The 15,929-nt window shown below is 28.7% G+C and overlaps 1 protein-coding gene across 10 annotated transcripts in view; it reads right to left on the reverse strand.

Moving 5' to 3' along the window:
- The window catches only part of LOC136988659 (calcium/calmodulin-dependent protein kinase type II alpha chain-like), a 205,537-nt gene that overhangs the window by 144,932 nt on the left and 44,676 nt on the right, over positions 1–15,929 (reverse strand). For all 10 annotated transcript variants that reach the window (XR_010882794.1, XR_010882793.1, XM_067286576.1 and 7 more), the window contains exon 3: positions 13,298–13,357. Coding sequence is in view for 8 of the 10 variants with exons in the window: in XM_067286576.1 (XP_067142677.1) it covers positions 13,298–13,357 (60 nt within the window). In the remaining 2 variants the exon portion in view is untranslated. The remainder of the gene's footprint in view (positions 1–13,297; positions 13,358–15,929) is intronic.

The raw sequence follows: 15,929 nt of genomic DNA on the forward strand, positions 1-15,929 counted from the left end.
TCAAGAATCGGAAAGTGAGGAAGTTTAATGGGAACTAACCAGATGGCGAAAACGTCTGAAATGAAAAACATCGTCGATCAAATCAAACAAACTGTTGACCGCAAAATAAAAAAATATATATATATAATACAATAAAAACAAACACCCGAATAATCTTTTTAGAGTATATTAAAACTTGATTTAAAAAAGCGAATAATTTTAAATAAAAAAAAAATCAGTTTATATTTCGAATTCGATCTATTCTACCGGATAAATGTAGGTCTATGATAATTTTCACATGTACAGTACAGTACACTACACTCTCATAAAATATGAATTGTTCTGTTTAATAATATAAAACATACTCTGTGATACGCACCAATTATGACATGAAAAATAACAGAACAATAACTTGGTTAAACAAAAAAAATTCTCGTTAAATAAGCAATAGTTTGGGACTTAGTTAAGCTCAAAATATGAAAAAAGTAAGCTTTACATGTTTGTATATTACTACAAAAATTTTATTAGTTAGTCCAAAAAATGGACTGAGACTTAATAATACACCGAATGACAAGTTACGCACTAAGAACAAAGAGTTGGAATCGAGTATAACTTCATTAGTAGGAACATGACCTTAGCAAGTGCCAAGCAAGTGGGTAACTTGACAAAGAATATGTTTGTTTGCAGCCTTGGGATAAAAAGACAACATATGTCAACGCAGGATTTCCTGATATCGTTGTATCGTCAATATTTCTCGTACCACTAATAGGGGTGACTGACTGTTATACGAGTTGGCTTCCCAGATCAGCATGCTAGCGTTGGGGACAGTGTGTCGCTCAACAGCAAAGGCAGAATTGAAACGCTTACCAGTGGTCCTTCATTACTAACACGGTGACTGTTCGTTGCCAAACAAAATCGGAATTTGTCGCTAAAGACGATACGCTGTCAGTACATAGAAGTTTATTTTACTGCAACACTGCAAATGAAGCCTCACTAGATTCCTAGATAGGCTACATAGAATACCGCATTCAAAGCCAGCGCCGCTATATTTAGACCACTTTAGTATAAAGCGTTGGAGGTAATTAGTTTAAAATGGCTATTAATTTATTGTTTTAGCCGATTTAATAAAAATGTATGTGGTATACTTGGAAATAAAAACATTTGGGATTCGTAAACCCGATGCAAAGCGCTCCTTCACCACGATTAATCACTTTTAATATCCTAAATATCAAAAATAATGTTAAAAAATAAGAATGAATACGTTAGATTCTATAAAATTATTTTACTGAATATCATATAATATGAAACAGGTCATCAAACCAAATAAGCCGCGTTCGAACGAATAGCTAATCATACCTTCGTGTGTCAGCTCACGAGCAAACAAATACGAAATAAAATTATGTTTATGTTTAAAAATTCACAAAATAATTGAAGAATACACTAAAATAAATGAAAAAATCTCTTTACATTTCGTCCTTTTTTACACTTAAGGAACACGATAACAGTCTCAAGGCAGAGTCGACCTTAATCTAGACTTCTAGAGGTTCTCATCCCCCTCATGAAATGTCTCTCCACTCGAAATGTAACAATAAAATAAATTAAAAGCGTCAACAAGAACTACTTAGTTACTTATGACTAATGAACAGGCTTATTACACACCCAGCCTATTTAACTTATCCAAAATGCATTTCGTCCTTACTGGCCGTTATAAATTGGATGACATACACAAATGGTTATGCCAACAAAAGGCATACGAAAAATTATTAACTCGGCATTTATATCATAATTCTTATGAAAATACATTATTATGTATTGTAAATATTTTTATAGATTTTTATAAATTAAATACACACACACACACATACATACATATATATATGTGTGTGTGTGTGTGTGTTCACTTCACTAATGAAATATCGTTTGGAAAATGCAGTTAACTTAAAATATACTTAATGAAGATTTATATTTTAATGTAATTATTATTTAATCGTGAAAAAGCGCCATAAGCGCGCGTAACTATGAAACAGCAATTTTTAGAAAACGAAACTTGAAAATTGGACCAACCAATAATTTATTCAGAGATTTTCATAGATAATTTTTGAATGTTTCTCAATCATCGGAATTTTTCATCGTTTTGATGGTCACTTTCCTTATTTTCGAATAAAATTTTGGGAGAGTGAACCTCCCGACTAATAGCGTGGGTCAATTTCCCTCATCAATAATGATATATATGACAATTCTTCATTTTTTGGACATAACTTTGTTTCATTTAAGAATCCATAAAATTATGCATTTTGGATTCATTCAAAATTCAAACCACTTATTATCTGTAGTTATAAAATCTTACTGTAGTATTAGATACAGTGTCATGGGAAATATCGAAATATTGAGAGGAACCATCTAATAAGCAAGTATATTGGAATCTTGTGATATTCAAATTTTTAGCTTGTATATGAGACATTTCTTCATCTCTTCACGTGTTAAGTTTTATCCGTTTGGAAGTTAACGGAAATTTTTAATTCAAGGGGACCTGACTTATTTTGGCATTGGGTTCGAGATAGACAAAGGTGAATTTTTAATGAAAAGTGGGTTCCCTGATGTCAGGGAATCGGGCAGTACCCGATTGTCACGTTATATTCATAATACCGAGTACGAGAATGTATTAGTAATAATAAAAAATACAGAAAAATACGTTGGTGTCCTTTCAAAGGAATTTCAAAATACTGATTTTCTTTATATTTCATAATAATCTATAGTAACAACTAAATGGTCTGCCAAATGAATTACAATAGTTACTAACTTTTTTAATTACAGTGTGATATATCTGTTTATTTTTCCAAGTAAGAAATACTGTACAGTGCTTCGTACCTAAGTGCATTCTATCTAGTCAGGAATTACTTGTCAAGTATCGATGCCTGACGGTAACACACACTGTATAGTATGTGGTACCGATTAAGTGCTTCCTGACTCCTACACCGGCAATAATTGTTTCAGAAAAATACCAATATTCATGTTCATTAGTTAAATTATCAATAGCGTTATTAAATTTTATATAAATTGATTTCGAATTTTTATCAAAGTTGAAGTCTTATTCTACAGTTAAATATAAAAATAATTATCCAACTTTAAGCATTAATAAAATAATTTTTTTTTTCAAATTATCTGTACAAAGATATTTAAATCGATTTTTTCTTCTTGTTTTTATGACTTTAATGAGAGAGTGACGAAAGCGTTAAAAGAAAATTCATTCATTGTCAACTTAAGATCATATATTAGCTCAAAATCAATGTATTCTATAAATTGAAAATGATGATTAAAAAAAATGTCTTGTACGAATTTTCCGTTCCTGACTTCATTTTACTCTAAAAAATGAAAAGGAAAAAACAAAATGGCCTGCATAATTAAGAAACAATATTAAATGCATTAAATCTGCCATATAAGTTACATTTGAAGAATATCAGTCATAAATTATACATGATCATACATAAGCCTAGAGCTTTCTCTAAAAATTAATTATCATGCACTGAAAAACTTCACGATCAATTAAAAAAAAACGTGATTTGACTTTCTAACCGTAAAACATAGTTTTCCTTTTTTCGAACTTAAAAATTTAATTTAAAAAAGCTGTGTAATGTAACTGCAATTTTGTTAATGCTGTTTAATGCATTCTTCCACGCACAAGTATAATCTTTAAAAATTTAATGTATCAGAGAATAACGTATTAAAAACGCAAAAATTTAAACTACATAACTACATAGAATTTCCATTTATCTTTCACGCACTTATCTTTCAAATCGTTATTATGATTTAAAAATTACAGTATCTTTTCATTTATTTTATTTCATTATTATATTTTGTGCGCCATTGTTAAATTTTTCTAAGTAATTTCAGAAAACAGAAAAAAAATATCTGTTATAACAAAAAATTCATTAATTGCACTTATGCAGATCCTAACCATCAATTTTAAAGTCAATTTAGTACAAAATGGAGTATACTAAAATAGGAAACAAATTATGTAAATTGATACACGGATAATGTATAGACAATTAACCAATAATACTGCAGCATAACTAATTAAATTACAGACCGTTCGGAGCTCAAAATTTTATCTTACGTAGTATGTAGAAAGTTAAAACGCTAATTATGAGTTACAACTGACCCAAATAAGCTTCCTCTCTATAACCACACCTACCAATGCAAAGCGATCAATAGGGTCATCAATTACATCCAATTAAGAAACCATCATAAATACGCTCAACTATGGCTTAATAGCTGAAGCGGAACCGAGATATGGCTACTGAGATTCTTTAATATGCAATAGTGGTAATATAATGAAAATGAAAAACTGATTTTCAGTTTAACTTTGAAAAATATTTTGTGTCAAAATGCTAATACTGAACACACACAGGCTATTTGCCAACATATAAATTTCGCTTTCCTTCGCAGCAACTGTGAAGAATTTTTTATACAATTATGTAAAAAATTAATTCCAAAGCCCATTAAGAACAATGATAATAAAATATATTTCAACATATTAACTAATATATATATATAATCAGGGTTCGTTCTACATAGCGCCAAAATCGCCACTTGGCGATATTTCTATTAAAGTGGCGATAAAAATATAATACAGGCGATATCCTAGTCCTTTTATTTCGACATTCGGCGTGAAACTGAATCACACATCACACTTCGAGAAAAACAGCAAAATGTCGAACTTCCGTACAATGGGAGTCCCGTGCACCACACACTTAGCGATTTGGCCGGATGGCCGAGCGGTCAAGGTGGCAGCCTACCGCTCTGGGGGACCCGGGATCGAATCCGAACGGGTCGAATAATCCCCAGGAATTTTTCGGGGGGTGGACCACCCCCCGAAAAATTCCTGGGGATTATTCGACGGATATGTCGGGTCCCGTCCCTCACCACCCGGTCGCCCCATTGTGGGCCTGGCCGAACCCATAATGGGCCGTCTATAAGAGGCCCTCTTAGTGCTCACAGGGCGGAAAGAGTTAAATAAAAAAAAAAGAAAACACTTAGCGATTTCCCAACGTCACGCGGCAAATTCGAGCGGAAAAGTCGGAAGTGACGTCGTGAACCGAAGGCAGTTTTATGCAATGCCGCCCAGTATTTCCAAAGTGGGATTATTTTATCGAGCGACAGAAATTTTTGGGAATTTTTGAGATGACTTTTTTTTCACTTTGATCTGTTTTTAGTAACTAAAACAAAAATTTTGACATCATAGAACCTGAGAAATACCGTTTAAACATTGTGATCAAATGTCGTTATTCGGAATTATTCATTAAAAAATTATTCAAAAATGATTTCCACAACCTGTCTAATACAGATCACTTTTCAAACACTAATAGTAGATCGGTATTTAGTAGTAGTCACTGAACATTCTCTCTTCCCGGGAAGAGGTCAACAATTACTTTTGATCGAATTACTTCGATCCCCTTCCGCAACGGCCCCTTCCTTCTATCGGACCGGCGGATGTGACATTCGAATATAAAAATTACACAAAACATATTTTGTGTTCGCCGGTAATCTCGTATTAAGTGATTTTCGAGGACGAGTTTAAATATTTGGTCCATGTTTTGCCAAATTTGATTGACTGGCAGATTCCCGTTTGTTATTCTGCTATGAATGGCACAATTTCTTAGAGTTAACATTAGGAAAAAAATTTGATATCTTAAAAAATTCCAAACATATTTTCAATTGGCGTCTACTCGACCAATGAAATTGTGCCACTTCGTACCATCCGAGTATCGCGATAAACATGACAATGGTAGGCTGAAATAATCAAACTCTTTACATGGTTTTCGTTTTAATGTTTCTTATATTATAGTATTTGATTTACATAAAACTTTATGTAAGATAACCTTTGTAAGTATAAATTAAATACTATAATATAATATAATATAATGGTTAGAAGTACGAAATAATCTAATAATCTTAACCTTTGCTGTTATTTTTTGCCCGAGCAATGCAAGGCTCATTTGCTAGTTATAATAAATTTTAAATTTAGAAGCGGCAGCAGTGTTGTCAGCTTGAGAGATTAATCCCTCGGCGTAGTGTGTTTTCCCCTGAAAAGGGATTTTAGGAATTTTCTTAGAAAACAGCCAAAAATGTAGGGATGCTTAGAATACTCATTTTTAATCCACGTAGAAAGAAATGCAACTCTGAAGAACTAGATTTTGGCTAATAATGCAATATGGCATGAGTACATAACTTTATTCGACATTGGCTTCTGAATATGTAATGAAAGGATTATTTTAAGTGCATAAAGGATTTTTTACGTACGCAACAGAAAGTTTTGTTTCCTATAATCTAACAACACTGAGCGGAAGTTGCGGTTTTATGTCCCGCTCAGAGCCGAGTATTTTCTTCCAGAAAATTCTAGTCCGATAATTCGACAGCTCGTTTGGTTTTCAATTATTTTTGATTGGTCACACATCTTAATTAAGCTAGTGGAAATGACCAAAAAGTGAGAAAAGTGAGCAAATGACCTGAAAAGTGAGGATATTTCAGAAAAGTGAGTGACTTCCCAGGCCTGTATCTGTTAATTGTTATTCTTATCTAATGACAGGGAAATCGTGACGCGAGAGACGATTTCAAGATACAGCATTGAATGTTTAGAAAGTACTAGGTTTTTTTTACAAATTATGCAGTTTTAACATATAAATTTTTTTTTAATGTAGTGTGAAAGCAAGGTCAATAAAGTCGAAAAAGTTTTAAGGATTACTAATTATGAATTTCAGACAGAAAAATTACATCAAATAAAAAACTAGATTTTCTATTAAACGAAATATTTGATTCCGTTATAATCACATTATTATTTTCTTTTCACTCATATAAAATTTATTCTTACTTTTCTGATATAGGCTAGATTAAAAAGTTGAATAAAGTAAAATTTGTAAACATTTTTTGTAATTTTTTTTTTAATTACTCAAATATTTCACCCGCTATTTGGAGTTACTGAATTTCGAATTCAGCTTTCATCTATCTTTGATAAAAAGATTCGCCATTGCTGTATATAATCTGTTAAAAGGGCCATTCTATAAGCAGAAGAACGAAGTTCACTTCGAAAATGTTTAAACCCGGATTATTTAATGAAAATACAATCAGCTTCCACATCACCACTTAAACGACGATTTCACACTTGAGCTAAACTGTTTACACATTTAAGTGATGTAAGTAAAGCTCCTTGCTTTTTTTTAACTGATAATTCCTGCACATCGGATAATTTAAATATCTATTAAAATATTTTCTAGATAGCAATGTAATCATGAAATTGCTGACACATTTTCCTTAAATGTTTTTAAAAGACTCAATGGATAATCTATTTCACACTTTACTGTTATGCGTCAGTAAAAATATGTTCTGCATTTGTTTAACGTAACTGTTTTGTCAGAGAATTAATTCAACCGAAGCAGTTCTGAACATTATATAATGTTAATATTGTTAAAGCGATTTTCAGTTTTAGTGATAGTCCCGATTATTATTTTTTTATCTCAAATAAATATCTACTCTTATTTTTTAAACATTACTTCTTAAATATTTTATTGCAGAAATCATTTTATAATGTATTAATTGATAAAATGACACTTTCATAATTGAATAATAAAATATACCAAAATGTTTTTTTGACTGGTCATGCTATCAATACATTCGTAAAGTTTCTAAATAATGTTTAAACACTTTTAAGTTATGAGAAACATTTTGTATTTTTTTCCTATGAGAGTATAAATTATAAACTCTGCTTATTGTAATCATAAAATTTATCATCGTCGTTTGTCATCTTAAAATATGCAATTTAAAATACGCTTATAAATTATAAATACGTATATTAGTTTTGTAAATCTTCAAGTTATGCGTTTTTGATTGTCCTTTTAATGTCAGAGTAAATAAAACCATATTTTCCACTAACTGTATTCTTATTTATTAATCCTACTTAATGTTACAGTCAGTTATTATCAGTGTAAGTGAGTCCTAAAGTAATTACTACAAGAGTGTATTCTATTGTATAAGATTTTGTTCATTCAAAGTTCTGTTTCATTCGATTGCCTTTTTTTTTAAAAAAATAATAATATCTTCATTAAGATTACAAGGCTTCTCTTAAAAGACTTTGAAAAAATAGTGTAACATTTTGTTCTGATAATATTCCACCAAAATTTTAATCTGTTGGTATACTATTCATTTTCATTGAAAAAATTTCAGAACCTAATTTGTTTAATGTTTCATCTATACTTATTCTCTTGTATTAATCAAATATTCAAATGCGAAAACAATAATTAATCACAGAGGTCTACCATATATCACAATTTCCGATTACAGTTACCTAAATTTCAAATAAAATTTTAAATACAGTAGTCTCTGTAATCCGGCATAGATCGAACCGATGGGTGTCGGATTGCTGGATTCTGTGTGTACCGGTATGTACTCTATAGTAAAAGAAAGCACTTGGTTCATAGGTTAGTTTATAGTATTAATCACGACTGTACGTGCAACAAACAACTAACAACTGACAATACGCACGTGCAGTACAGCACATCAGTCTCTCTGTCGCATACATCGACAAGTGGTAAACGAAATTTCGTATGCGCCATCCTGTGGAGTGTCGGATTACTGATCGGGTCAGACTGCGAGTGACGGATATTCTACTGTATTCAGAAATATCCATTACAGGAACAATTTAACTGATTTTCTACAAGCTCTTGGAAATAAAATAAAAAAAAAAAAAACTTCACATGGAAAACAGAGAAATGAAAAAATTAGAAAGATAGAATAATCAACAAATTTTTTTAAAAATCGATTATTATTTAACAATTAAACTTTTTAAAAATATAAACTCTAAAAATAAAATATTTACAGAATATTTTATTTTTAAAGTTTATATTTTTAAGAAGTTTATTGCCGATCCCATTGCTTTTAATTTGTGTATATATATTAATAATTAAATATTTGAGTAAAAAGAGATTAATTCATTATTCTAATAATAAACTAAAAAACGTTATAATAAAAATGTAAACCAACTAATTTCATTAAATTGTTACATTTTTCCTATTGAAATAACTTTCAAGTAAATAGCTTCTCGAATTATAAATTATCACTGAAAAAGACGAAAACATTACAGATATAATTATTACCAACAGTCAAATGAAGTACTGTATTATCAATCAAATTTTGTGAATGAATAAATAAACTTCAAAAATTTTGCTCAATAATGTTTGAAAGATCGCATTTCATACTAACAATTGTATGTACGATTCCTATATGACAATTAAAATGAAAATTTAAAAGACAATTAATACAGATCACATTCCGTATATGTGAAGTATGGTACAACAAATCTGATCAAGACTTTTATACTAATAACAACTCAAAAAACAAACAACATTCAATATATATATATATATATGTTGAAGTAAAGGGACCATGCGTTATGTGCAGTTTTTTATCTCTTCCCCTTTAATTACACATAAAATAATTCATGGATCTCGTCCTGATATTGAAGAAATGACAAAATGCTCTGCAGATATTTTGTAGTTGATAGTATTCACGTGACTATTATAAGGCCTATAAGAACAAATTTGTATGCCACCAATATCACTCTAAAATCCCATACAGACAATTCCTTTAGCCAATCGTATACAATGGTGTATTTTTCAAGATCCCTCTCTCAAAAGTGTACACGTAATTTATGTACAACCTCAAAATGATTATTCGTCCAAAAATATTATGTACATAAAAATATGAAAGTTAGGTTCTGAGAGAGAATTAAATTCGTCTCTTGAATATGTTTCGAATGATTAGCTTGCTGTTTCGCCAATATAGTAAAATTACAAGGATACAGTACAAACAATTCAATCGCAAAAAATTCTAATGGTAAATCAACTTCTTAATCAGGGGTTCTTAACCTTTTTTGTTCCAAGTACCCCTTTTCCAGTCAGGTGAATACCACGAACTGTTCTCGGAATAATGTTTTAAAATGCATTAAAAAAAATTATAAAAGAAACAAATTATATAAAAATACATTAATTAAAATAACAGGAAAAAAGCATAATATAGTAATATATGTGTTTCTTTCTTAACACAATAATTAACAATTTCACACAATAACACAAAATTAAGATAAGTTGAGTTTTACCCTTCCAAACCCATGGATCCCAGGTTAAAAACTACTGTTCTAGATGAATAAAATTAATTATTCTTAGTAGATACTGCACATTTAAATATATAGCATGAATTGATTTTATATTATTTTTAAGTTAAACTGACAAAAGAGATTGAAAGCTATACGATTTGATATTTATAAGATTGATAGATACCAATGCAATAGATTGTGCATTTTAATATCATCATAAAGTCCTGGTTTATTATTAAATGAGATACATATTTCAGTCTAAAATTTTATTAAAACTAGATTAGATATATAATATATCAGACATTGTACATCAAATCCATCATTTTAAATTTAAGAACACGAGTTTAAATATATAACGAAATGAATATGTTGTTCAAAAGTAAATTTGAATTCAGTGAATTATATAAAACTTACATTTTGAGTTTTTAATTTTCATGTTCTTTTAAGTCAAAATTCAATAACGAATATATATATATACATACATATATATATATATATATATATATATATATATATATATAAACTTATAAATGATGAACTATATTCTATTTCCTTCTTGAGAAAAATCAAATAAGTAAGAAAGAGAAATAACGACAAGAAACAAATTGTTATTAAGTTTAAATGATGAACGTTTTTATCAGAAATAATGACAAATTTTAAGTAGATATAAACTATTCAGCGTCGAAAGTGATTTCCGGAAATGGGAATAAAAAAAGAAAAATATTCGTTTGAATAAGTGTCAGGCGTTTATCGTGAATTATCGATCATAAAAACACATTATCGATGAATCTTACTAATCGAATCACGCCGATCTTTATCTTGAAACTAGAAAAGAGAGAGAGAGAGATGAAAAGAGATAACAATCTTAGTAGATTTTATCGGAAAACGAATTTTTTTTAAACTGATTGATACAGAAATTTCCTTTTTAATAAATCTGAAAACGTTAGTAGATCTAACATCTAATTAAACTAAACAGTTTTCATTCTATTTGAAAAGAAAGTAATTTTTATCTTTATTGAAAATTTTTTTCCATTTCCAATGTACGTGTATATAAAAGTCATTAAATTTATAACTGCTTTTACATTCAAGTATCGGATTTAGAAAGAAATAATCGTAATTAGATCGAAGACTTTCAATAAATTAGTTATTTAAAAATGATTGCATGTCTACTGTCACGTAAAATTAGTTAAACAAAGGAACAATCTATTCAGATTGTAGAATTATAATCTTAATAATATTGTTATATATTGTTATCGTTTATAATTAATAAGAATTTCATATATAATTATTCATCTTAGTCACTACGCTTCTGATATTGCATGTTGTAATCTCGTTATATTAGATGAGAATCCGCTTAGTTATATTAATATAAACGTTCAATTCCTGCCTATCTAAATCAATCCTGAAAATCAATGGTTACATAAAGCATGAAATAAAAATATAATACGTCTAAGCAAATAAATGGCTTATAACCGATAAATTGTTCCAATATCTAGTGAATAAATACAAAATTGTGAATGTTTAGATTTTGAAATTTATGACAAAAATTGCGAGGAAAATAAAAAAAAAAATAAGAAAAATTAATTATCACTAAACAATCAAAACTCAAAATTACACACAGGTGTTAAATTTAATATAAATGTGTTTTTTGAGAAGATTATATATATACGTAAAAATCAAAAATTTAATTTGGTTAGGAATCACTAGGAATACGGCGATTCAATGAAAAAGAAGAAAAAAACAAAACTGTTTGGGTATTTTTTACTGCATATTTTACAGTCTACAAACGGAAATAATCGTTTTTCATTTGTCATAAATGTTCGGCTAGTCGAGAATGCAAATATATTATTCGAGTTTGCATTCTTTCAAAAGCACGAACAGTTTCCGTTCTACAACCGTTAGCTAACCTTGGAAAGAAAAAATTTCCTCTATAATTAGAATTTAAAATATAATTGAATGAAGCTTGTTATTGGAATGGAATTTAGATATCAAACAACTCTAAGTTATTTAAATATCTCAAGATTTTGTTAAATTTAGCGACAACTCGTGCAAAATTTAAAAAAAAAAAAACATTACATATAATTTCTTAAAGACATGTTACAATGTAAACAAACCTTATTATCAACACCGACATCACAAAATATTCCAGATAAACGTTGATATATATGTATATATAATTTAAAACAAGAGAAAAAACTCGAGAATCTATATAATATAGTTACTGTTTAGTATATATAAAATTAATGAATTAAAATGTTTCTATTCTTACATAAATGTAAATATTTCTTCAAAAACTTTTGCTTGAATAAAATATATTTTACATCAGAAAAATCGGTTTTTTAATCATAATAATCAAAGCAATTTAAATTAATACAAGAGATAAAGGTGCCGTAAACTTTTAGCAAGACTTTTTTTTTATTAGGCAAAAAGCGTCATCCATCGTTCGTATCAACTTAACAGATAGTAGCCGGGAAACCGCTGGATTGTTATATTTCCCTAGTGACAAGGTGACATATGGCATGTTTTGACTGTCAACGTAGATGCAGTAGAATGAAATCTATCGCGATTAGGTATGCAAGAGCATTAGATAGGTCTGACAACTTCAATAACACAAGCAACGGAAAAACGTCACATTTAGCTTCTTGTTTGGTAGGATAACATCATTAAGATTAAAGGAACTGGGTCACCTTTTACTTTTAATAGATACGCGGATAACTGAGGGGAGGAAAAAAAAAAAAAACTTTTTAGATGTCATTATAATCCCGGAATCACCCATTTGAAGCTTGAAGGGGGAAAAAAAGCCGTAATGCAGAGATCAATATTTCAAACGGACATTTGGCAACCAGAATAAAAAAGAACATTAGAGATACAGACTCGATCGTAACGGAATTATTAATCATTACACTCGATTTAGATCGAGTCAGACTAAAATAAGAGAATAATAATAATCGCCAACGATCGATGAAGGCAGTAAAGAAACAAGCAGATTATAAAATCATAGCCGACATTATTCGAACAGGCTCGATCTATTGATCGCAACGCTTTATAATAAATATTTTAAAGCAAACGATTAAATTTATATGCGGGGGGAGGAAAAATCAAATAAATTTTTACCGATTTATTAATATTATTTTTTTATTTTTTTTTTAATTTGCCGATGAATTTTAAACTCACCTATATTCGTATGATTCAGTTTACGACAAATCCTTGCTTCTCTCTCCAACTTTTGAAAATCTATAAATAATAAATAAGCGAAATATTAATAAATTATTCCGTTTAATAATTAATATTTAATGTTTTATCGTTAAAACGTATAGTAATCAGTAAATTTATAAAGTTATATGGATACCAACAGTAACATAAATATAGTATCGCACATAATACTGGGTTATTTGTCATATTTACAATCAGAAAAGACCATGAAACAGATATTGCGATCGATATCCACGTTATACTTTCGGTAGTATGTAATGTGCGTTTATACAAAATCGTGCTATTTTTCGTTGATTAAAGTGAAAAAATTCGATTAATCAAAACACTGGATGCCTTGACAACAGTTTCCACAACAAAGAAAGATACAAGCAAAATAAAATGATCTGCATGTCTCTCAACCATGATAATTCTTTAAGATATCGTATACATAAATAAATATATTTAAATCGATTGTATTTAAACCCGAAGACTATAGCTGCAGTAGAAAGTAATTACTTTTAACAGAATCATCAGATTAGATCTAATCGCAAACGATAAAAATGAACTCATCCATCAAAAGCGTTTTAAAAAAGTATGATCGAATTTAAAATGACAGTTTTAGACGGTAATTTAACTCAATTTCATTCCGAATAATTATGAGACAATTCCCCCCTTCTTTTGTAAGTTTTTCATGGACGAAACGTCTGAAACACGTCTAACCTTTAATTTTTCTTTTTTTTTTTTTTTTTTTGGAAAACCGCCGATCTACTTCTGCTTTTGTTTACAAGACCAACTGAATTATTATTTTGAACATGATTCGCCCTACCGTAATTTCTAGTAAACAATTTGTTTTATTACCTATGGTTTCGTATATTTTTAGATGGTGGTGTACTGCAGCTGAGGCGTGGTCAGAAACGTTACGTGACTGATGAGAGATGAGAATTTCAGTTGAAAGCATTCATTTATGATATGTCAGGAACTAGTTACCATCCCAATGACTTTCATTATATTAAAGTACATTCCACAAGAGAAATTGCACTGCTTTAATTGAACTGAATTAATACAAAGCTGCTAAAACATTGATTTTTATTATCTTTTCTATGCAAAATATTAAATTTTTGTTCTTATATCACATAAATATCATTTTGATTTAAAAACACACATGATTGATATAATAAGAAATAATTTAAATGTTTACATCTTCTGAAATTATAAAATTATGTAAAAAAAATTATATCAAATAATTATCTTTGGTTCAATTTGTATAGACATTTACTTTGTCATCAAAAAACAATGTTTGGTAGGAATTTGATAGGATATCACCATATAAAACATACTATTTTTAAGAATGATATAAATTATAATTAACCATTAATTTTAGTACTACATTTGCATTTCAGATTTTATAAATAAATTCAATTAAAAAAACAATAAATAAGAACTTTCATACGAGAATACAAAACCCAAAAATATGAAAACATTTACTAACTATATAAACAATTATAATTGTTACCACTCACATATTTGTAAATATAATTTAGAAAGAATTGATATTATTAAAATTATAATAGTAAAATATGGAAAAATATAACATTTGAAATCAAATATTTAAAAAAAAGTATCTATATAAAATATTAAATTTCAGTAATTGTTAAAATATTCTTTAGTTATACAATAAATATCATCTATAAAAATTACAATGTTATGCAAATCCTATAGTAGTACTTTAAATAAAACTTTAATTAAATATATAAATTATAAAATTGTTAAATCACAAAAATGAAACAAATATTTTTTACTCTCTAAAATTTACAGAAAAACAATTTTATTTTTAAACACAAAACTAATTAATAAAATACATAAGTTTTAGTTTTATTCACTTTAAACATTCCAAATATTTCAATATATTTTATATTTCTTATTAAGTGAGGAATATTGATTTTATACAACAAGTATTTAATGTAATGAAATAAGGATGAAATTACAGGTATACCTCGCCTTACGTCGGTAATTGGTTCCAGGAGAGGTGACATAAGTGGAAAAACAACGTAAATTGAATTTACTTGTGTAGTTATGACTTAAGTCATAACTACACAATGAAAATGCCAATAATGAGCAAAAAGACTGCTAAATAAGACGACAACACAGAAACACAGATGTTTTCGCGTTTCGTTCTCTAGGATTTATGATGATTATATTAGCATTTACTGTAAACGTACATATTTTAATATGATTTTATGCGCTTTTAACGCTTTTCTAGTGATATTATGACTTCAATATTTGTGGTGGATGGATGTAAAGTCGAATAAAATAACTTAAACTTGATTTTTATTTTTCCATATACTTTTTTGACAAACGACATATAATCGAGAACGACGTAACTCGAGGTATGCCTGTACATCAATAAGTAATAGAAATGATAGAAAAGTACAAAGAATTTATTCTCTAAAATAAGAAAGAATGATAATATAATTAACTATTCTGAAAATTTTTTTTTAAACTAAGACTCTTTCTTTGTATTTAATTTATTTTCAAGTATTTAATATCTTCATATTCTTAAGTTTAATTCAGAAATATTTTTAATTTGAAATAAAAATATAGAGATTTCATACTT

This window comes from Centruroides vittatus, unplaced genomic scaffold (genome assembly GCF_030686945.1).
Source record: "Centruroides vittatus isolate TY-2023 unplaced genomic scaffold, ASM3068694v2 scaffold_373, whole genome shotgun sequence".
Taxonomy (NCBI): Eukaryota; Metazoa; Arthropoda; class Arachnida; order Scorpiones; family Buthidae; genus Centruroides; species Centruroides vittatus.